This window comes from Melanostigma gelatinosum, assembly GCF_949748355.1.
Source record: "Melanostigma gelatinosum genome assembly, chromosome: 3".
NCBI classification, from domain to species: Eukaryota; Metazoa; Chordata; class Actinopteri; order Perciformes; family Zoarcidae; genus Melanostigma; species Melanostigma gelatinosum.
In genome coordinates this window covers 12,396,026-12,421,385 of record NC_136636.1, presented here as the reverse complement: position 1 = coordinate 12,421,385, position 25,360 = coordinate 12,396,026, and the positions used below count along the sequence as shown (strand labels likewise).

The 25,360-nt window shown below is 39.4% G+C and overlaps 1 protein-coding gene across 18 annotated transcripts; it reads right to left on the bottom strand.

Annotated features, from left to right (window-relative positions):
* Positions 1–55: 55 nt before the first annotated feature.
* Positions 56–21,878, bottom strand: znf740a (zinc finger protein 740a). Of its 18 annotated transcripts, none has more exons than XM_079265749.1 (20): positions 21,753–21,854; positions 18,928–19,090; positions 18,527–18,730; positions 17,847–17,963; positions 17,017–17,137; positions 16,709–16,792; positions 12,952–13,035; positions 12,404–12,487; positions 11,334–11,417; positions 10,974–11,057; positions 10,142–10,225; positions 8,354–8,437; positions 7,910–7,993; positions 7,495–7,578; positions 7,033–7,116; positions 6,253–6,336; positions 5,729–5,812; positions 4,108–4,191; positions 3,593–3,711; positions 56–3,413 (listed from the first exon to the last, which is right to left on the bottom strand). In XM_079265749.1, the coding sequence occupies exons 2-20, from the start codon at positions 18,970–18,972 to the stop codon at positions 3,240–3,242; spliced, it is 1,872 nt and encodes a 623-aa protein (XP_079121875.1). In that variant the 5' UTR covers positions 18,973–19,090; positions 21,753–21,854; the 3' UTR covers positions 56–3,239. The 18 variants fall into 18 exon arrangements, with proteins under 18 accessions (XP_079121875.1, XP_079121885.1, XP_079121886.1 ...); XM_079265759.1 differs by lacking the exon at positions 16,709–16,792 and adding an exon at positions 14,777–14,860; XM_079265760.1 differs by having other exon boundaries at positions 18,548–18,730.
* Between the last annotated feature and the right edge of the window lie 3,482 nt (positions 21,879–25,360).

The window sequence follows — 25,360 nt, the reverse complement described above, 5'->3', positions numbered from 1 at the left end:
TGAGCCCCACTTTATATTTACCGTTATGTCAACACAGCCAGTCAGCATACAAGAAGTCCTTTACAAATTCTTTTATTTCAGCATAATAATAAGAAGCCTCTCCTCTGATTTTCATATAGTTGAAACTAATTGGATCACAAGGGTACATATTAGTTTGCCCATTTTACAATAATCATTGTAATATTTTTTTAGGAAGTTATTCTTATGCACTCATTTTCCTACACAAAATAAACAATATCAAGATCCTATCTTAACTGAGGACCATAACTCCGCATGCAAGACTAATAAAAGAAAACAACTAATCTGTGATAGCTACTGTTATGCTGTTGTTCATCTAATACCATTATCAATATAATTTACTACAAATACCAGGGACTTTGTATAAGAAAGAAAACATTTTCTTGAGGTACTACTGTCTCTAATGTCAAAATTACCAAACATACCGGGCTCTCAACTGTACTGATCCAAATTGTTCTGTCCACCTTCTGTGTCACGTTGAGGAGAAATAGGCTTAGTCTAAAACCTAAAACCTAGTACAGTCTGAAGGAAAAATATTTTTTTTGTCTTTTTTCCCCCCCTCGTCACTCCAGTGTTTACAAGTTCATCAGAATAAAAAAGGTCCTTGAAACAATCATCAAAACGTGATGAGAACTTCTCAGACAAAGAAATCCTCGGATCGGTCGGGAAAATTAAACCTCAATCTTACAAACGATCTGAGACTGAAGGATTCTATTGCAGTTTAACAATGAGATTGATATTACTAAAAACAATAAGTCAAAAAGGTATTAACAAGTGATGTCAACTATATACTGTATTGCCCTTCAGCCGTTTTAGTATGTGCTCGCACCAGCAGTATCCCTCCACATCTGGAAATGTGTTCGCAGAGCAGATTAAAGCATTTCTCAAACTCGGCCCCTTTGCTGCCACTGGGTTAAACTTAAAAACTTTAAACTGAATCCTCTTTACACAATTACAACTTTGCCTTGATATCAATGGACCATTAAAAAAAAAAAACTCCCAATAATACTTTCGGTAAAAGATCACATAACTCCATAATCGGCTTCTTGTATCAAACACAAACATCTGTTTATCTTAGAAATCAGAGACCAGATAACGCACTGAGATTCCATCGGCATTCACTGAATCATATCTGGAACTTTAAACTCAATTAAAAACCCTCTTTTTCCCTAAAATCCACCGTGATGGTTTCGGTTACTTGCTGATGTCTTGATGCGTCCGTGTATGTTCAGACTAATCCTCACACGCAGCGCTGACAGTTCTGGCGTAATCAGAAAAGTTAGGGCACCAGTTGGCAGAAAGGATCAAGTTTGAGAAACGTTTTCAACAGGCGGCACAGTGGCCGTGATCAACTCTCTGCTGTCGGACCGCCAAAGACCTCTACACAGCACGACCACAGCTCGTTATAGGGAAAGGAAATCCTTCGTTACAACATCATTTAGTACTACAATGATTATTTGTGTATCCGCACTTACTTAAGGCTAAACCCCAATGACATGTCAGACGTCCATTATTACACACCAACCACATAATATTTGGATAAAAAAGGCAATCGTTAGTGTGTAGTAGAGTCTGCTCTGGTGTGCGACCAGCCAAAGCACTGCAGTGGGAAACAATGGAGCACTGCTGACAGACTCAGAGGGGGGGGGGGGGGGGGGCTGCTTCAGGATTACATACTGTGTTACATTGAAATCAGTAACAATGACCCAAAATATTCATCATCAAAAGACAACCTCTCTCTCAACTGGAGAACACGTTAGTTTGTTTTAGCGCCACTGAAGCCGTCAACATTCTGTAACCAGGACCGCTTTAGGATAAAAAAACAAAACATACTATGATGATGGAAGGCTTCCTCGTCTTAGTAAATACATCGGATCCACAATAATAAACGGTTGAGAAAAAAGGCAAATGAAAAGAAACAATAAAAACACACTAAGGCCACAATATTTTGTATCGCCCACTAATCTCACAATGAGAGTAACTGTACAGACATGATGGGACTTCAAGAGGCCAACCTGTGCTGTTTGACCAGAATCCATGGGCAGAGCCAGTCGAGCCGTTGTTCTGTGAAGTACTGGAGATCTCTGCATATACACCGTATATACACACAGCTGAACTTACTACGGCGTGACTTTCGGCAAGTGTGGGAGGACGACTTGCCGAGGCTGCCGTCCGGTGCCTTTTCCTGAGTCATCAGCACATCCCGCACACACACACCCCCCCTTCATGTCTGACACAGAGCCAGTCCACTGCCGGCTCGCTCTCTTCCTCCACTTCTTCAAAGTCCAGGTTTACAGTTATGAAGCAATGTTTGATATTACCTTTTTTTCCCCCTCGTTTTTTTTTGTTTTTTTTTAAAAATAAACACTTAGTTACTCAGGTTTCCTCAGGATTTCTCTGAAACGGTGGGAAACGACTGTATTTGAAACAATTTCTAATGATCGGTTTGTTTTTGGCCCATTTTGTGAACAGAAAAAATTCAACACTTAAGTCCATTAGTGAAATAATAATAAGCATTTTCAATTATTTACACAAAGTAATCATTAAAACTGTACCTCATTATGTTGATGAATTCAGGTAAATACTATTGTTGAAATCATGATTAGACCAAACACTGCTTTGGGTGACATGTCTTAATGCTTAGCACTATCTTAGCGACAACGGCAAGCACCATCTGGTCTACGGGAGATGTTAAAGTGGGTTCCTTGCTTTACCCGGAAGAGAAGTTCAGTTCGATGAATTCTGACCTAAGTGACGAACTTTTTAAGTCAAAATGAGCCACGTGAAAAAATTTGAAAGAAGCGCAAATACTTTTCCTCACCACTTCATCCCATTTCGTTGCAAACACGTCCGGATAAACAATACCCACAGCCCCTCCCCCGAGTACCACTGAATGCAGATATATTTGAACAACCATAAAAACTTTTTTTTTCTTTTTTTTGTTGCAAAAAAATCAAATAGATTAAAGTACAAAACAGGACAACTGTTCATCACAGAAAAGTCTCGTCTTTTAAAAAAAAACAGGGGGAGTAAAAGGAAACAGTAAAAAGTCAACAAAACAAAAAACACAACAGTCACTCCGTCATTAGTAAATCCCAAGAGTGGAGCTGCAAGATCAGTCGGTGCTAGAGTGTGGCGTCACTCGGCACCGCGCTGAGGAAAAGAAACCCTGTGGCTTGTCCCGTCTCTGGCGGTATTGTGGGCGGAGGGAAGGTGGAATGTCAGACCGCCAGTCGGCCTGGAGGGGGGTGCAGGGGGCTCCAGGTCGGGGGTGCGGGCGGGGGTTCCTGGGCGTACGGGCGGGGTTCGCAGCATGGCTGGTTCTCTACTTTGGCTACGCCGCGACCCTGGCACAACCGCCGATGTCGCAACAGCCGGTCTGTCCGTGAAAAGTTCTTCAAAAACACACAAGAATTGGCCTTAAGTTATATTTCATTCTGGTTGTAATAACTCAGGTAAAAGACCCAAGAAAACAAACAAAATCAGTCTTCATATTGCTAATCTTACACATCAAACAGTGAATGAATTTAACAAAACACGAACACCGTAGCGCTTCGTTTACACCCGTGCGTACCTGCTGGCACCGCTCACACTGGTAAGGCTTCTCCCCACTATGGACACGCTTGTGTCTCTCAAGGTGGTAGCGCTGGATAAACCTCATATCACACATGTCACAAGCAAACGGCTTCTCTCCTGAAAGAGCACACAAATACACAGTCAATGAATCAGTTTTAGCGTCTCGTACCAACAAAACTGCGTGCAGTATCTTCACTTACTAATCTCGATTTACAAAACTATATTTCCAACACTGACAAACAGTTCATTTCAACATTTGTAGTTTCAGCATCTGAGAAGTGTATATAGTCTAAAAAAAAGGCCTCGTCATCAACTCATTATGTGTAGATCAGAGTGGAATTTCGTTGTTTTCATGGCCCAGATCTACGCAGCAAGGATTTTGAGGCTGGTTCAACATCCCATCAAATGACTTGACAATCCAAACTCGAGTGTGTTGTGACCCCCCCCCCCCGCTTCTGTTGGACGCACCAGATCCGGTCTCAGGGATAAGGGGACGGGTAAAGGAACGCATACCCGTATGAGTGAGGCTGTGTCTCTCCAGGTGGTTACGCTGAATAAACCTCATGTCACACATGGAACAAGCATACGGCTTCACCCCTACACACACACAGAGCAATGTATTAGCCCTGTCACCCACAAAGTGCAAGACATACAACTTTCAAGCTAGCACTAGGACTGAAACACTGACAGAGATAACAGCTCATCATTTATTTCTATGTAATGCAAAGTGCATTTCCTTTTTGAAGAACATAATGAACATAATGTGGAGTTAAACCTGTCGTAACATTTACTCACTGTATGTTTTGTCTGAATTAACATCAGTAACATCCTGACTTGACACTACAACTATTTCAGCATCCTCGCACCTTTGAGCTATTCTGCTAATTATTTATGTAGTACTCGTATAAATAGCCATAACAATTTGGGTTTGAATCTGGACCAGTTATTACTGGATATTAAGTTTCCTAAAGCCATCATCTACTTCTCAGGTTAAACTATTTTTCTCTCTCTCAAAATAATGTAGAAGCATGAAGATATTGTAAGGAACGACTGGGAAATGATTGAGTTTAGTGCTTTTCAATTATGCTTGTCGACTTTAGAGAGCAACGTTTAGAGCTGTTGTATTTCTGTTTGCTTGACAAAATAATCGATAATATCTAAATGTAATATCTATAAAAATGTATCTCAATGACAATATCAGCCCAAATGTCCTCAAACGGTAGTTATTACTTTCAGCATCTTTTTTTATTCTCTCTTTGATTTCTTGCAACGAGGACTTAATAAGAATCAGAATTCATGTGTAATTGGAGTCAGAACAGTTGACATTAAATCCTCAGTAAAACATACTCAACCCTTTGCATCCACACTACAGTTCTTGATTTGCCCTCCAGTATTACTGGTGTACATAGTACAAATGAACCGATACGGCTGGTAAACCATGAAGAAGGCCGGCGGGATCGCTCAACAATCAACTGAAGCTGTCCTAACAGATCGAGTATGAATCAAAACCTAAATATCTCATATCATCTATTATGAAGTTTAAGGGGAGGCGGGTTACTTCTGTGACACGTGGGCCCCATTTACACCTGGTGTCAACATGTGATCCTGTTGTCTCAATTGTCACTGATTTGGGACTATTTGTGATCTCAGTATGCAACATGCCGTGTCCCAAGTCAAGGGAGGCAATGCCGTGGACAGGAAGTCAGGCAACACTTACTTATTATTGCTAATGTTTGCAGCGTTAGCCTGGCTCGCTGAATCTAGCAGGAACATGCCGACTGAGGCGACCTTTCACCCTGCTAGGTCATTATTCTCAAAAATGTGGTTTGTTTGTTTTGTTTCCTAAACCAAGTTAATGAATCCAGCTTCACCAGGAGAGTGTAACACACTAGAGATTCACACTATCCACCAACAATTCTGGAGGGCAACATTCTTTTTTTTTTTACGAAATAATTTAACCTAGTTTCAAGTATAGAAAACAAGAGATTAAATACCAAGTTTAAATGTCTTCTCACCTAAAGGAAAAACACATCTGACTGTTACTATAACCACACAAGGTGTCCCTGTTATCAGCGCTGTACAGATAGAATGGTGATCTATAGAATGTGAGGAGGGCAGGTGCACGGACCCATACCCGTATGAGTGAGGCTGTGTCTCGCCAGGTGGTAACGCTGAACAAACCTCATGTCACACATGGTGCAAGCAAAAGGTTTCACACCTAAATGCAGATCATCAATACATTATTTACAGAACTCTTGACTTCTGTTTCACAATCAGTACCCTAAACATCTATTCACAATTGATGGGTTGTTAAACCACTTTTCATTTGCTATGTGAAATTTTGCTGAAAATAAATAATGCATGTTTTTTTTGCCTTTTCTCCAAATCAAATTAGAAATACATCAAACTGTGTCGATCAAATTTAAAATCCACAACTTAACACATCACATGAGCTGATGTCAAAGTCCTGTCTTTATGTACATGTGGAGACTTGCTTTAATGTTGCATTTACACACATAATGTCATCAAAATGTACAACTAGTTACTTTTACAGAATAATAAGAATTGCCTGAGACATAATGTACATATATACACACATATGTACATAATGTAACTAGTCTGATCTCAGTGACATGGGTAAGGTGTGCGGACGCATACCTAAATGAGTGAGGCTGTGTCTTGTCAGGTGGTAGCGCTGAAAAAACCTCTTGTCACACATGGTGCAAGCATAAGGTTTCACACCTAAATGCAAAGTAGCAATATTATATTACCTCAGTTTCCATTCTTTATGAATTAAATACCTGAGCTATTGGTTATTAACCACACATTTGCCAATTCATGCAAAAAACAAAAAGATTGAACTAGTTTTTCCTTCATGTAACACTTACAGTTGTCAACAAAGACAACTGATCATTTTAGCTACATCACCAATCAAAACGATTCTCACTCTGCCAATGATATTCTAAAGAATGGCAATTACAGCTAGTTAATGCCTTTACTTGTGTGTACCTCATGTTAGTAGTGTACTGACTAAAGTGGGATATAAATCATGCCGATAATGAATCAGTATTTTATTTATAAGTGTTTTTAAAAGCACATTTCAATGTCAAAACATATACATTTAAGCAATATACATTTAATCCCTAGTGATCGTGAAAAAAGAGCTGATCAAGAAACGTCAGTTTCTGAAAAAAAGATTTCTAAGAGCTGAGGTGACGAAAAAAGGCAGTAGAGTTTTAAAAGCATAAGTTGGGGCCAAATGTGTGCGTATACGGCCTGTTTAGACAATTTTCAATGAAGTTGTGAAGACGGCTACTATATCGGCCACCTCTAAAACCATCTTGTGTTGATAGTGTCTGCACTGCTGATTTTAGCACAACAAAGACAATGTAATGATGGCCTACACAATGTGAGGAGGGCAGGTGCACTGACGCATACCCGTATGAGTGAGGCTGTGTCTCGCCAGGTGGTAACGCTGAACAAACCTCATGTCACACATGGTGCAAGCAAAAGGTTTCACACCTAAACGCAGAGCATTATGGTATTATTTTCAGACTTTGTATGTTTTTGTGTTCACAATCCATCAATAAGCAATATACTTCAAATATCCTTTCAGAATTGATGGCTTGTTAACCACTGTTAATCCTCCAAATCCAATAAAAAGATACATCAAACTGTATGAACCAATTCTCAAATCCACAACTTAACACATCACATGAGCTGATGATGTTGCAGTCTTGTATTTCTTTAAACATCAAGACTTGATTTAATCTTACATTTACACCCATGCTGTAGGGTTGAGACAGTATTTAAGAGGACTGATAGCTATCGTAGATGGCTGACTAACATAATGTAACTAGTCTGATCTCAGTGACATGGGTAAGGTGTGCGGACGCATACCCATATGAGTGAGGCTGTGTCTCGCCAGGTGGTAGCGCTGAAAAAACCTCTTGTCACACATGGTGCAAGCATAAGGTTTCACACCTAAATGCAAAGTCGCAATATTATATTACTTTGGCCCAATTTGCAGTTTTTTAAATTCAGAAATTGAAATAAACGCTATTGGTTATTAACCACACAAATGCCAATTCATGCAAAAACACAACACGTTTTCGAAATATTTTCTTCACAATACTTGTATTCATTTTGCAGTGTTGTAGCTACCAACATCAAATATACCTGACATTAACAGACTAGGAAAACTTCATATTGACATGTTGGTTGAGCGTAACAGGCGTCTGAAGTGAACTAGCTAAATTAAATGTCAACACTGATTTCGAGCAGGATGTCATGGGTACGGTGCGCGGACCCATACCCGTATGAGTGAGGCTGTGTCTCGCCAGGTGGTAACGCTGAAAAAACTTCATGGCACACATGGTGCAAGCATAAGGTTTCACTCCTAAACGCAGAGCATCAAGAGAATTATTGTTGCGTCTCTGCTACAAGGGAAAAATAAATATATAGTCCTATTTTATAACTTAAGAGAACCAATCTGGACTAAATTGATATCGGTGGTTAATAACCAATGTCATTCCCTAAAATGACTGACAAAAAGGGTACAATATGATGATTAGATGCTTGTTTCAAATTACAAAATTCCCAGAGGGGATCTAAAAATCCACCTACACAACACATGAGATGATGATTTGATATTACACTTGAAAAATGTGTGTATAAATACAGATATATAAGACTAAATCAAGCACAGGTGTTGCAGCATCCTAATCTTGTGACTGGGTTAAAAGTTGCTGACGCATACCCATATGAGTGAGGCTGTGTCTCGCCAGGTGGTAGCGCTGAAAAAACCTCTTGTCACACATGGTGCAAGCGTACGGCTTCACCCCTACACACACAAAGTACCAACTTTAGCATCAAACACTCAACTGCCAAAAATGATCGCCAATCAACTTTACTAATTGCTTAGTAAAGTTTGGTTGCACTCATCAGCGCTTCGTTTACTCTGGAGATTTCAGCATGCTTCAGAAATCGGTTATTCAGATTGGAAATGTCGTTTTCACATCTGATCAAAGTTAAACTTTTAACTGATAAAAGTCTGACGCCAAAATGGAAATATCCTGTGTAGAAAGCTAAATTTACTTCTTTTTAAACTGACAAAAAAACATACGAAATGACCAGATAATTGAGGCGAAACCAAAATCATTAAAACCAAAACACAACAGCAGGTTTTTCACACGATGCCAATACGTGCTTGATTTCATATAATTTCAACATATCACATTCAGATTTCTAAAATCCATTTGTTAACGCAAATACTTGAGTTTTTGTAATGCTGATGCAGAGGTTAGACAATTTTAGGCAGTTGGTCAACAACTATGCACAACACGTTACGATTAGACATTCGTTTGCAGAGCAACTCTAGTCATTTAGCTTGAAACGGTGCTGCAGTATATTAATAATAACTGCTCTGAAAACCATCATACAACACTTAGCTTCTGATTTCAGTAAAAACTAACTCTGCTTTATCTTCAAATTTTAACTGACAAAATAGCATAAGTAACATCCTTACATGAAAGCTTTCAAATACGACAAACAATGACACGTAACTATTCATAAGAGAGGAGTGCATGTTATTTCCTCATTACTTTGAAAGTGAAATGACAGAATGACACAGCCGTGTGAGCAGTCAAATATGAATTTGCATGTTATTTGTTTTTACAGGAATACACAGTCAGTGTTTTACTCCTTCAGGTCTATTCTCCCACCGGGACATATTGCCGTAATATACAACGGATGATCATTCCCAGAACTCTTCAAAGATGAGCAGGACTCCAGACATGAGTCATGTATAAACGGGAGCTACAGTAAAACTGGTTTACCTTCATCTCTCGCTGCACAAATACAGAAATCTAGAATTGATCGGCTGTAGGGAGTCACAGGCCTGGAGCCGTTATACAGGGATCATCTTTTACATTTTTATTCTACGTGATAATCTTTTTGGAGCTTTAATGTGTATTAAAAAATGTGAACATTTTCAAACTTTCTACTTAACTTCAATCACAAAACTAGTCTTTGATGTTTGATGTGTATCCAAATAGAGAAACGGGATCTTAAAGTGCAGTCAAGTCTCAGCCATTTCATGTATTTATGAGAATAAAACACAATATTTCAAGTGCTTTTGGACAGCTGTATCGTGTTTAAGTAGAATTACTAGTTATCACTGAGCTGACTCAAACAAAGAAAAGTCTAAAAAGGAAACCGGTCAGCGATGTCAATTATATTTTGTCTTGCAGAAATCTAAAAGCTGAACACAATTACCAGTTTTCAGAAATAGAGAGCAAAGACAGTTTGCATTTGTGCTTCATGGTCATCATGTCATTTCATATGTAAAGTAAGGGAAGAGGTTTCGTTAGGCAGTTGCTTATAAAGCTCTGTGTAGATGCTGCATGAAACGTTAGCATGTGGTAATAAAGAGACAGAAAGCAATGCAAACTCGAGTTTGAAGCAGCCATGTAAACATTAATGTGGGGCACATGCATGACCAAAGTCATGGAGAGAGAGGGTGAAGGTGTAGAAAATGAGGACGTACCCGTATGAGTAAGACTGTGTCTCTCCAGCTGGTAACGTTGTATAAACCTCATGTCACACATGGTACAAGCATAAGGTTTCACACCTAAACAAAGCACAAGAACGTTAGATGCATTTCAACGCACTGATGAAGTTCATGAACACCAAGAAACACCAAGAAAAAAAAAAAGGACATAAAGAAATGCTTTCAGGTGGTTCACTACTGAATACTTTATCACATAACATTCTGTGAGAGACATTACACGAAAACAAGTCTTAGAGCCTGCAGACATCAAGAGTTAAGGTGCATCATCAACTGGGGAGAACTGGGGCTCACACGTTGCAGTTTGGACCCGCTAGAGTAATATTCAGTCATCCTGCAAACAAACTTGTTGATGATGAAGCTTTTTCAAGTTACCCCGTGTTCAAGATGCACTATCTAGTCAGGTCAGACATTCTTGCATTTGCCGGATTTAATCCTGAGAAACAAAGCCTCTTTTGCTTGTCATTTCGGATCGTTGATGCCTGCATTTAAAAATGCTTTTTAGTGTAATGTGCCTTTCATGGGATATGTAACATAGTACTCAACCATTCACATGCAATAGTACCATTACAGTGTCAATCACAAAACAAGGTAACTGACAGAGAGAGTCACTTTTTTCGTGGACAGTTTTCCAACAAAGCCTAAAACTTCTATTAAACATTTATTTTTTTAGAAGGGGGAAATTCATTTATCAACAATGGCATGATTATGGTATTTTATATAGAGGGACTTAATAATAATAAAAAATCATGTGTAGGTTGTTTGTATGAAAGGTGTCACAGTGAAAGGAGAACAAATAATTCAAGCATACCAGTATGAGTGAGGCTGTGTCTTGCCAAATGGTAACGCTGGAAGAACCTCATGTCACACATGGAGCAAGCGTACGGCTTCACCCCTAAACGCATACAGTACCAAACTTTAGAAGAGTGTTCTCATGAACCATGTACACAAAATATGTCATCTCACATACACTAGTCACGTGTTATGTCATTACAAGGTCTCAACTAGTCTCTATACACATACAAGACATAAAATGTGTCACGTCAACCCTTAAAGCAGTTAGAAGTGCAATGGAAACAAATGACAGCAAATTGTAATTGTGTGCAGACGAGAGCGAATATTCTACAAGCCGCCATACTGTAAAGTGAGAGGGATGAATAGAAACTTGTACCCGTATGGGTGAGAGTGTGTCTTGCCAGGTGGTATCTCTGGAAAAATCTCATGTCACACATGGAGCAAGCATATGGCTTCACCCCTGCACACACAGAGCAAAAGCATTTTGTAAAAACAGCACAATGAACTGAACAGGACTCACTTATTTCATCTATCCAGACATGCCAAAAGCAGTGGCACCAGTATGATGCGGCACTAAATGCGTTCGGCGAACATTTTCTAATCTGTCAACATGCGTGAAGGAGGGATCTCAATCAAGATGTCTTTTTTTGCTTAAACTCAGTGCAGCGTTTCAATGCAGACATGCACTGACAATTCAAAAGGAGACTGAACACAAGTCAAGTTGTATTGTACAGGCGCTGCAGCACAGGGCTGGGCGATATGGACAAGCTCTTCCACCGCCACATATCTCGCTAACGATGTACATCACGATTTAGCATGTGTTCTGTTAGTTCAACAAATAAATAGTCTCGATGGTAGAACCACAGGGCGAAGCCTATTTTAGTCCTGTGTCAATGAAATACTTGACAATCGAAAAGTACCGAGTGTTTTCTCATTTAATTCAGAACTTGTGAGCAATATGAACAGTTTCAAGTGTTTTCAAAATAAAATAAAAATATTTTCAGATATATGCTGACTGTTACATTACAATCACATTATGGAATTATTTTTGATTTAACGTTTTTTAGTTTGATCAGATATTCTGATAAATTTGAGTTGGTATGTGCTCGATATTATAAGTTCAGACAATGTAACTGTATCAAAATATCTTGATGTCTGATTCTTATCACTATAAGATTCCATTGAAGACGATAACTCATCAAACTTAATTATCACCCAGCCCTACTACAACAAAGCACCAATGGAGTTAACTTGGAAAATAAAGCCGTAAGTGAGTGATGCAAAAACTGAAATGCACTCCTCCAGCATGCCCGTATAGTTAAAACAGTTTGATGCTTGTGAATATTTCAGGAAACAGACTCAAGTCATTCTATAAACAAAGAACAGATGAACTTCAGTAAACTGGCTATTTGGGCTCTAGTGGAGCAAAGAAGGGCGAACGCATACCCGTGTGAGTGAGGCTGTGTCTTGCCAAGTGGTAGCGTTGGAAAAATCTCATGTCACACATGGCGCAAGCGTACGGCTTCACCCCTACACACATAAAAAGTATATAAATATGAGCTAGAAACAGAAAACAACACATAACCATCAACCCTTCCCTTAGAATGACACTACTGTTGCTTCTACACATTTTATCCTCAGCCTGAAAAACAAATACTGGTTTTGCAAACCATTGTTTTGTGTACTGTGATCATGAGAAAGAAGAAAGAAGAAATCTTTATGAATTTGGAGTGACGAAGACATGATTGTGCAGAACTAAGTAGAGTATTCAGCAGGGGAAAAGCTCAAGTTGTGTACATTCAGGTGCCCAACTATGTATGTATGTATGCATTTATACCAAGAGCTAACTTCATATTTTACCATCTTAATACATCTTCATGATTCTGAATATTTAAAAGTCAATTTAGACACCCTAAATCTCTGCACCCACGGCAATGATTAAAGGCACTTCTAAAACACCACTTCCTAATGAGCTACGGTAAGCGGACGCATACCAGTATGAGTGAGGCTGTGTCTTGCCAGATGGTAACGTTGGAAGAACCTCATGTCACACATGGAGCAAGCGTACGGCTTCACCCCTACATACACAAAGTATCAACACATTAGCTAAGACGTTCCTTAAGCATCAAAGGGAAGCATCATTCACAGGCATTACATCACGAGGACCCGGCACACGTTACACATTCCAATTAAGCTTCATGCGACGGGATGATCCGTTTTACTTCTAATTAGTGGTCTGTTACGGGGGAGCATTTTTCAAATAATCTGGAGTACATCGTATAACAAAAAGCAGCAACGGGATATAAGCCAAGCAAGTTTAAAACAAGACATTCAAATGAGCAGCAGGACAGCAAAGACACATCTGAGACGGGGATCACACGGGCCAGCTGAAGCACACGGCAGCACACTTCGACATGCTGTAGCATTGTGGCGAGCATGTTTATCGCAATTTACTGAGAGCTGAATTTGGTTTAGCATTTATATAGCGCACGTTAATTGGATGTTATGGTGGCGTGGCAGTGTGTGTTGCTTTGAAGTGTGCTTGTTTTCTAGCACTCTTAAAAGGGATGATCTGCCTCAACTCTCAATAAAGCTTCCAATCTGCTCTCCTCCACAAACTGTGCAACTATAGAATCTAAATGTTCATTTAAAAAGACAAAAGCAATTACAGCTAAGACACACGAGTTGCACAGCCATTAATTTGCATTTAGAATAGGTGTGGACATCAAAGGACTATACCCATAGTATACCATGGCCTACTTTAATAAGCTCCTTCATGGCTGGATCAGGCAGGAGGGCGTTAGCACAAACTGATACCCATGGGAAGACATTAACTTTAAATTAAAGTAAAGTCATTCACAACCAGATTTTTTCAAATTCCTGAGTGAGATAGTCACTTGAAAAAGTGTGTGCATCTGCTAAATGACATTTTAGTCTTAGATATCCTGTGACCAATCAACCCCATCTCTATGGCACCATGTCACCTCCCTAAAATATTCCGACTATGCTGGATACATCCATTAATAATACATTATGCACACGCTGCAGCTCAGTTAATACGTGACAGTATACACAGAACTGTCTTAAACAGCTAGTTTAATATCACGGTAAAGCACCAGTAACAATATCGTCAGAGAATAAAATTAACAATGAAAAACTTTTTGATAAATTTTGTTGAGCAGCAATGGTACAAGAGGGATAACACACCTTGAGGGGTCCACGTAATCAATGTCAGGTGTTTATTTACATCTATTCATACCGGGCATTACAATAAATGGCCCAGATATTATCAACAACAAGCCAGTCTTTGTATTGGATTATTCAACCCTGTACTAATTAAACTGTAGTATTAAGATTGCAAAAAGATGTGTCTATATTGTTTCCACCCAATTCAACTGAAAATGTCTCTTTCTTAACATTAGGATTTCTTTAATATTAGATTGCATTAAACTGTATATGTATTACTATTTCTTTGGTATTTCAGTGTTGCGTTACTATTTTGCATATATTTAAGTGTACGACTGATGTTTTTAATAAGTCAACTCCCTTAATATGGGGTAACGAATAATCTTTTATGGTAAGCGAAATGTAATACTACAGCACTGTTTAAACATTCTGCTGCACTTAATAAAATCATCGATCAGTCCAAAATAAAGAGGTCACTGTTGGTATACATGTAGTGCGGTTGAATGGTTGTTCAGACTGTGCATGCTTTTGTTCTTACGCCTCCTCTTGAATAAGAAATATTGATCTCAACGAGACTACCGGATCAAATAAAAGTTGCTTAACTTGAACTGGGTACGGTAAATGGACGCATACCCGTATGAGTGAGTCTGTGTCTCTCCAGGTGGTAACGCTGGAAAAACCTCATGTCACACATGGAACAAGCGTACGGCTTCACCCCTACACACACAGAGCATACAATTATCAGCTATTCACGCTATTAAATAAGTGACAATGTGGAAAAGAAAATCACAAAATGTATTATGTCGAAAACAGATACAGATAACAGATACAGTGCTGCCATTAAGAGCAACTGCTTACTCAAAGCTAATAGAATGTTGAAATAAAATGACTGTAAAGAAATATAAAGTAAGCTAAGTTGGGTAATATTAGTTAACTGTTGGTCCATTTATTTTGGTGAATACTGGGCAGTAGTCTGACTTGGAAAAACAAGTAGGTTGGAAGTTGACTTACCCACAGTGCATACTTCTTAAACAATGGAAAACAAAGAATGTTGTGTGAAAAAGTGCAACGCAAATATTGACACTATGCATAGATATGGTTTCAACTTAGGTTCTCAATTTTCATTTTGTATACAAAATCAAGAACATAGTCCTTTGATGTCCATGCAGATATTTTCATTGACAAAGAAATAATTGAATACAGAAATGAATAAAACAAACAAATCATGGTTTTAGTGGGCTGTGCTTTGAGGCTTTCACACGGGGTCCACAAGTTTGAGTCCACTTTAAAGTCCACTATCAAAAAGTCTCATTTACAGTTTTGCTATCATTTTTCCAATATAATTGACTTGTTTTTCTCAGTCGCCTTAAAAACATCTTATTTAGTACTGATGCAAATCAATGTTTTTCAATCGAAGAAATGCAGACAGAAAGTAACAAAACTCAGATTGAACATTGATTGAACATTCAATCAGTAGCACAATTATTATTACAGAGTTATTTTGGTGTTTCGACAGGGAATAAGATACAAACTAACACGGTCGCCTTTGTGTCGCTACTGCTAGTGCTTTATCGTGGAGTTTTAACTTTAACATGTCTATATTAACATTGGTTGAATGTTGTTTTGTTTTGAAACCAGTGATGTGAAGCCGAGTGGTTTTCTTTAAGAATAAACCAGCCGGTATGTTTCAACACGAGTGCTTGTCAGATGGTCAAACGGCGCGAGTGGTCAGATGTGTACTGCTTTGTTGTGTACATGACTAGCTGTGTTCTAGCACTGCCCAATAGTGCATTGTGACGTGTTGTAGGTGGTGATAGAGCATGCAGCAACTGCTGGACGGCAGAGCATGCAGGATTATTAGCCTGGGGTGGTAGTTACTCTTGCTACCAGTGTATCACGCCGACATCTCTGCAGGACCCAGCAACATTTGCACTAACACAAATCTAAACCAACCTGCTATTTGACTCATTAAAACGATTTAACAACAAAAACAACACACGCCAAACTAAGTCAAAGTACCACAGTGGAAAATAGTCTAAATTTGCAATAAGAGATTATGACACAAGAGAGGCTAATTTCTCCCTCCACAGACACCAGAGCTCAACCCCACTTAGCATTCTGGAGAAAAGTAGGAACGTGCCTCCTACATCTCTAGAATTGTGCTAAAATAATATATTCTCAAATCCTGCAAGCATTTCTGCAACTAATGCCAGTCAACATGAAAGCTACGATTATAGATAAACATCCAAAAAAGGAAAAGTCATACATTATATCATAAATGTGAAAACAATTTTTGATCGTGGACTTAGGACTACTGGACCGCACTGTTACATTGCCTTCTGCAAATTTGTCCTGGTGGACCAATACTTTTTAAGACAATATTGTGCTTCATATTTTGGGGTCAACAGATTTTTTTTGGGGGGGGGGGGGGGGGGGGGGGGGGGCTTTGTTGGAAATTACTGTCCACAGACAAAATGAACCCTGAGCATCTGTCCATTGATTCAAGTGACAGACTACAGATGTAGTCCGATTTATGTAATATGGGTACGGTTAAAGGACGCATACCCGTGTGAATGAGGCTGTGTCTCTCCAGGTGGTAACGCTGAATAAACCTCATGTCACATACGGCACAAGCATACGGCTTCTCCCCTAAACCGAAGAGCACCAGTTTTAGTCAAAGTCCCCACAGATACCACCACCAATTAGCTGTGAGGCAGAAAAACTATCACCAAACATTTAAGCAGGCCATTGCAAAACCTTACAGTTGCTGCACACTCTTAGATTAACTCAAACTTTCAGGGCCTTTCAACAAATGATTCATGTAAAGCCGTTTTGGCTGCTTAACTGTAAACTTGAGTTGTTCCAAGCATTACCTGTATGAATCAGGATATGTCTCTTCAGGTGATATCCGCTCCTAAATGCTCCGTAACAGTGATCACAAATAAAGTTTTTCTGCACTTTGGATGACGGACCATTCTCATCTCCACCTGTGCCCTATTGAGGATAATAAGAATAATGGATCAACATTTGTTTAACAGTGCACTACTAATACAAACAGTTACAGTGAATTTCACCACAAACACAATGGTACAACATAAAATCACATTCCCACCCACAACTAGTCAGAACTTGATGGAAATCTAAAACTCCTGTGTTTTAGTAACTGCAAGGCCATTGATTTCCTCAACACCTTAAAGTCTTTGCTCACAAAATCCAAATGTTTCATGTATCGGTATATGCTTCCTGGTTTATTTTCTCTAAAGCCCCATTTATATTTTATATGAACAGGAAAAACAAGTTTCGTTTTTTTTTTTCTACATGTAATTAACATTTGAATTGACAAATACCTCGCAATCCCTTCTAATGGCCTAATGCCCTCATGTTACTGCTCCCCCCCCCCCCCCCCGTTATGCACACAACTGCAGTTATTGTGCTCCGCTTCACTCTGCTCCCCTCCCCCACTTTCCTCTCTAGAGATCCTCCACCCCCTCCTCATCTTCCCTGAACTCCTCCCCCCACCCCCACACAAACAAAATGTGCACACATGAAAGCTCCAAGTGAGGCGCACTTGGATAAAGTTAAATGCTTTGACAAAAATGTGTGCAAACGGCTAATGGCTGTAGTGAGGAAAATTAAAATCCACTACCTAGACCCTTCCCTATTTAGCCACCCCCCCCCCCTTCCTTCCTTCTTGGTCTCTCACTTTGCAGGGCGTTACTGATTTCCTATTCTTTTTTTTCTGCAGCATGTCCTCGTTGGCCCTCATCTCCTTCTCGTCCAGCAGGCGGGGAGCTTGGAATTCACCTTCCTTCCGGATAAGCTACAGAGGCAGAAACGGTCAATTATTTCCTGATTTCAGATCTGTAACCTTTAAAACTAGAAACAGAATATCTTAACATGACTAACATTAAGTAGTAAATGTGAACCTCTATTAGGTGCATTGTTTGCCACGGCCAGTGGAAGAAAACCAGCGTTGTGCATTTTGTAAATGTTGCATCTTGATTTTAATAAGAACACAATTCAAAACAATTTCTGATGGAAGAATCTTAATTTCCAAGAATTAAACAAGAAAACAGTTTGTAAAAGGTTTGAGGCCAATAGGATACATGGCGCTTCTCAAACTCTGTGTCCTTGTAGTTAGCCTGGTGGTCATTATGTCAATATGTTTGTGTCCTAAAAAGCAGGTATGACATACATTCACATTGCAATTCTTGAGTTGAACACTTCTGAGTAGAACTGGGGATTGTTTTGAAATACAACAAAATCATCATGACTGCATTTACACGTAAAGTGCTTCCACACTAAAACGTTCAACTTCACAACAAGTTCACATTTTTTACAATATTAAAAGCAGAGCATATGACTGCTCAATTTCCACTCTACATTTCCGAAGTGGGTCCTAACCAGGGGTGGACAGCTCATTCCAGATGGGAGGATCATATGGCCCTGGGGAGCGCGGTCAGGTCCCTCTCTCTGTGGTGGTCCATGGCCAAGGGGGGCCATCATTTTTTTGGGAGGAGCAGCCATGGAACTGGCCTGCATCAGAGCCATGCTGGAGAGGACAGCCTCGCAGCCAAGCAGCCCTGCCTGCGAAGAAAAAGGATGAAGAGCAACAGTTTACCGTCTATATCAAACATTTAAAAAACCAATTTGAAAGTATCTGCATCTCAGACAATATTGCCAGTCACATGGCATTTGCCAAGCTAGTCATCAACGACAACATCCGGAGTGACACAAGACTGAGGAAAGTTATTAGTAACCACTTTGGTGTTCTTAAAACAAACCCATTTCATATGGTCGCGGACTGAGCTGCTGGGCAGATGTGACATTGCTGTGGTGTATGTGAGCGCAGGGACAGGGGTGGGGACAAGGTCATCCAGAGATCCGTCAGTCAGGATGGTCGGGCTGGTGGGAAGCCACACCCACCTCACTCATCTAGCATTAAAACTGAGGAAGAGGAGGATGTGGATGAAACAGACAAGCATTAAATGACAACAGCATCACTCGCTGTCTTTCTCCTTAAATACTCCTTTAAGTTAAGCTATGATGGCAGCTTTCCTCAATGGCATGTAAACGTCACAAAATATAAACAAATACTAGTAGATTTTACTTGGTTACTGTTCAAAGTAATTAGTTTGTGATTAATTATACTGCATATATATTGTGTAGCTATGTTTTTCTTTTTTGGAGCTGCCTTTGTTGACCATGGTAAGCAACTGACGGACTCCCACAATTATTTGCTTCTGAATAATAAAATAATTTGCCCATAACCAAGTCGTGGTTGGGATTACAACTGAAAGCCCTACCTAATTAGTAGCTGGGTGATAGGCATGAACAAAATAATTAAATAAAACATAAATACAATTATCATCTTACGTATGGGAAGAAGCCACGCTGATGTTCATCACATTTAACGGCGGGGAAATTTGAAGTCACCTGCGCCATCTCAAATTATAACTGCTACCGGAGACATAAACAGTCCATTTTTGCGCTATTATTACTCTTGATACATCCTTGTGTAAGACAAACCTCCGAGTTGGATACAATGTTTTTGCAGAGTGATACAAATGGCTCACCAATAAGTGGTGGCCCTAGTCACCTGTTGTAAAAACTTTACCCGTCTCTTGCTGAATACATGACCACTGAAGCTGATGGAATTAGACTTTACTTTCAGTAAAGCAAGCACATTTCTCTTTATAAACCTGGGGCCAGTTAAGATTCGGACTCCAAACACTACAACTAGCAGTAAACTGCAAGCTGTCAATCCAACCACAAAGTGCACCTGCATTTTCTCAGTTTAAAGTCAGTAGCATAGTTAGTATGACTTAAGGGGAACAGGATGAAATGTAAAGACAAGAGGGTACTGCGCAGAAATTTAGGAGAAGGGAAGAATCTGAAGAAAAAATATCTACAGCACAGCCAGCAAACTACAGATTAAATCCATGTTTGAGTATAATTGGAGACAACTAACACATGCTCTTCGAGCATGGCAAAATAGTAAACTTACACCATATCAATTTCTCAATATATGATTTGACACATCAAATTCACGTACAGAAACTGACCAGTGTCAATCAGATAAAAACTAAAAATGGTTAGATTGGCATGAGTATGCTTCTACTACTAGTCATGTTGTAAAAGAGGGTTCATAAGCTCCCATTCTCTTCCTAACCATAAGATGAAACCTTTAACACCACCAATGTATCATAACAAATGTGGGATACAAATGTATCAATTGGTTTTCAATGTATTGAATTATGAGTGCACTGGGATTATGGTTTATGTAGGGCAAAGACGTGTCTTTATAATATTTAAGTCACAACACAGCTTTTAAAGTAAGCACAACAGCATATCAAAGAATAATGAACTAACGCCATGTGTGGAAAAAGTACAAAAGAAATGAGCAGTTATAATCTACTAACTGCTTTGAGTCTGTTCCTGATGTTTTAATGAAAGTCGGAGAAGAGCCCTCATTCCTGCTAACAAAAATACATCCTTCACCTTGTCTTCTTAGGTGCAACTTTTGGAAGCAAAACTTTTGTTTCACACATTTCGAGAGCATATGCCTACGTAAAATATCTAACGTGAGAGTGGTTGTAATTCTACATCAACTGTGAACGGGGAATGTATATATTTAGTAACTTGGATGTAAACTATAACGTTAACTATATATCGTCACCCGAGCTAATCTGGTGGGGTTTTTAACAGGCATGTTAAGAGGAGGCCATCATTTTACTCAAAGAAACACCGCTTTATTTTGTGATGGCGTTTAGAGGATTTAACGTTACGTTTAGGCTCAGTTTGTTATTTTCTTCAACTGTGGTATAATTTAACTTTAATGCTTGTGTGCCATCGTGTAGTTTACCGAGGGCCAGATGGAGAACGATATATAACGTTTCTTAATCGCTCTCGCAATTAGCGTTGTTAGCTAACGTTGCTAAGAAAAGCGTAACGGCAGCAAGCGTAACGCTAACATTGGCTAACGCTAATTAAAAAGAGTTGAAGGCCGCACCGTTTATCGTCAGTTTCATTTCACTAGCTGTTGTTGTGTTGGTTGCCAGAATAAGTCATGCATAACTATAATATAATGGTGCTTTTAAATAATAACTATGTGACTGAGCTGGCCTTCGCAATACTACAGACCCAATGTTAGTTTGCTGATGCTGAACAAGCTAGCTGGATAGCATCAGCTAACGCTAGCTACTCGCTGGCGCCTTCGCCCACTGCAATGTTAGTAACGTTAATCTGAACATTTTTAAGACCACCTGGTCATCGTTTTTGATAAAATCGCTTTACGAGATTATCCATCTCGCCGACTTGACCAATGAATAGTTTCACTAGGGTTCTACTAGAAGACAATAGCTCAACTGGTTCAAGGCAAGATTGAGCGATAAAGACGTTCGTGATGGCCGTCGAGTGCCTCCCCCTCCCGATGATTAAGCTAACGTCTGTTAGCGAGCTAGCAGCTCAACATTGACGCTGTAATATTAGGCAAATCCCCTTTGCTGCAATATCCGAGCATGAATGTTTACGCGTTAAATAGCAGATCATTGAATGCACCGTATAAATCTTCACAGCACTTTGGAGAAAGACGAAGATATTTATCTACCTTTCAGGTCCACTCGCCCGACGTTTTCCAGCCCGTCTAGTTTACAAACACAGGAAACAGGATGTAACCCCCACACAGCAGCGAAGCCTCCTCAAGCGAGGAGAAAAGGCTCATCTTCTTCTACCAGCTGAGCAGAGAGCGGTGGTTCAAAGTGTAGACGAAATATGTTCGTTAAACCATTGTTTATATTGTTGTGGAGATTTATTTACGCACATATGTTGTTGTTGTTGTTGTGGTGGTGTAGCTGGCGCGTCTGAGTTTGTAGCCGATTCAGACGACGACTGAAAAGACGCAGATGAAGAAGAAGAAGGAGTGAACACTAAAATGACACAAAACAGGGACGTGCAGACATATTGTGGCGGATTTCAGTTGCTCATTCTGCTGCCTTTTTGATTGTCTGAAGTGTCCTTCGCCCCAAATTAAAGATACTATTATTTAAAAAGAAGATCGCTATTATTGCCGACGCTGAATATTTTTAAGGTAAATTAAATATGTTTATTCATGTTGTTTTTAAATAAGCACAGCTTTAAATTGGGTTACTTGACAAAATGCCACTGTCTCTATATGTAACTAAACATATTGTCTCATTAGGTTATGTAGAATACTGGACAGATGTGTGTTCCTTTGGTTGACTGGGAGATTCAGAGAAACCTTGAATTCTTAAGCCACTCTTTCATTGACTTAACTTCTTGGCCTTATAAAGTTCTTCAAATTAAGAGAGCTCTTCCCTACACAATAGCCGAAGTGACTCATTCGACTGTAATAACACATTGTTAGTAAAATAAATACGCCTAATGGTGTGTGTGTGTGTGTGTGTGTGCGGGCACTTATTGTGCATAGAGCTCATCATAGTGTGCAATGGGGCCTGTAACTCCCTTCTCATACCACCCAGTTGGGTTTATTTAGAAGGCAAATGTAATACAAACATCCAATGCACCATGCACAGTAACTACCTATTTTTATTCCCATTTACATTGAACAATGCAAGATCTCACGTAGCCTATTATTTGAAATGTTGTAATGTTCTACATGCAACATGCACTCTATTGTAAAGGAATGACACTTACACACCCTACATTGTCATCTTTGCTTCAGGAGTATGTCTGAACCCGAAGTATCTTTTTAAATGTAATGATTGTATGTCTGTTTTGTCATTTTGTTGATGAAAGGTTTTATATAAATAAAGTTTACTTTGATTTCTTTCTTTTAATTTAACCTACCGGTAGTAAGAAAACGAGAGCGATTTTCTTCACTTGAAAACTGAATGAGTTTCGCCTGTTGTTCTCAGGAATTTGGGTGGGCGGGGGGCGCACCCGGGCCCGTACCAGCATAAATGTACCAGGTAGGGGTAATGCAATGCCTCACGTCATTGGTGCAAATAAAGCACATGACCCAGCTCTTCCACTCCCATGATGACACCTTTCTGTTCACTCCACCTCACGGGGCGGTGACGCAGCGGTGGCAGCGAGTGTCAGGTGTCTCAAGGTTCCACAGAAAGAGTGACAACGGCAGTTCGCACAGGTAAGCTACAACTCGAAGCAAGGGCGTGAAAATATGGGCAAATAACTCGAGCCAGGGCTCTTAAATTACCAAATGTATGTATTTTGAAAATTTCAACGAGCCTGTTGTTGATTACATTGATTTTTATAGTAACGCTCGTGCTTCCCGACTCATTCCAGGACTCATTGTCTATCGAGACAATTAGATGTCAAACCAGTCCAGCTGCTCCGTCGTTATTGTAGACTTATGGTTTCACTTTTTACTCCTCAGTCTAGATACAATGTGTATGTGACAATATGATACATGAAAGAACATGTTATAACTACAACACTATACTAAAACTATAGTTTGGCTTTTGCGTCACACAAGTTCTGTACCAGCGCTTACCGTGTTACACACCTGAAATTAAACTATTCCAAATGACACGTTGGCGTCTGAGAAACGCTGCCGATCCTCAACACACGTCTGTTTATTGTATTGTCTCATTAATGATTCGTCGACTCAAACTGAATTATTTCCATGTGAACAACAGATTTTGTGCTTTTGGTTTTTAGAATTGCGTCTTTGGTCAATCATGCGTTAAACAATGCGGACTCCTCCTTACTCATGAGTCATACTGTATCTGACTGTGTTCTGGTTACTTGTTCAGGAAAACTTGGCTTAAATCGAGGGTTAAAGGTCAGTACCCACCTTTCACTGATAACAAGTGACGGATATGAAGTTATGCTGGTTTCCATTGATTTTAAAAGCGCATCTCTGGTGGTTGTAAGGCACCACTTTCCGTTTACCTCACTACTGGCTGAAACAGGACCACCTTTGTTTACATTTTGTCACCTTTTTGTTACCTTTGATTAATTACGTTTTATTCAGTATTCTCTCCAAATTAATGCCATCACGCCAGGACTTGGGGAGGTAAAGCAAATAATCCTTTGTGCAATGTGAAGCTGATAGTGTGGCAATTTATAACAGATTAAATTAACCTGCTGTCACACACAAATGATAAAATGCTCATTATTAGTAGTACTGCAAACTATGCCTCTAAATCCATGTGAAATAAGTACCATTAACCAAACACAACACCAATTATATGTAAATGAAAATCTATCTACTATCTCTTGGACTTGCAAAGGTTTTTGCACACGTAGATGTCAATTTAAATGTGGAATGATTTGTGCAGGTTTTCTTTTGATTTGAATTGTGACTGAGAGATAAATTGGTAATTTCAGAAGGCAATTTATTGTCTTTTCTCTTAGGTTTCCAAACCAGGTAATACAAAAGAGAATCAAAATGCACTACGATTGTTTTCACATACAGGAAAAGCATGCTATGACCCCACCCTACTTCTTATTTAAAATAATCTGAAGCATTTCCTGCTGTGTAATGGTTTTCAGCAGACAGCCCTGTTCAGCTCTGCTCTTCTCTTTGTGCGCTGATGAATGAGCGGGATAAACTTGAGTTTTGATTCTCAACACACGTCATTTCTGTAAGGAGTTCATGTGTTCTCCCTTTTGTTTTTGTTGCTCTGGCTTCTTTTAACAGTTTGAGGATATGCAAAAGACTCTAACCTCACTCCCATTGTGTTTTCCCTTCTAATGGACTGCTGACCTGTTCAGGGTGTGTCCCTGTCTGCCTGTCATGCAGATGCTGGCTTGATATCCTGCAAAAACAGACTTACAGGTCTACTTACAGGTAGAAAATAAGAAGTTAACAAATCATTCCAGCATGGCCATCAAGTTAAATTCTTTTGTGCTTAAAACCCAGGAACCTGTTTGATAATAACTATACACAGTACAACATGCAACTAATCAACAGGCATGGGGAGCTAAATTGCCCATCAGACCTTAAAGCCTGAAGCAACAGTAAACAGTCCCAAACTATTCAGCATTAAGAACCGAATAAAAGTGCTTAAGCAACGGACCGTTCTTCATATCATTGTGTTGTGTCTTACTAATATATGCGTCTGCCCAAAAAACACTTGCCAATACATTAAAGTCATTATATATAATTACATATTGTATTTATCTAAACGGGTAGGCCTAACTCTGTAATACAGCCAGGTTTAACATTTAACAGTTTTTTAGAATACATTTTACGTTGAAATTCAGTTT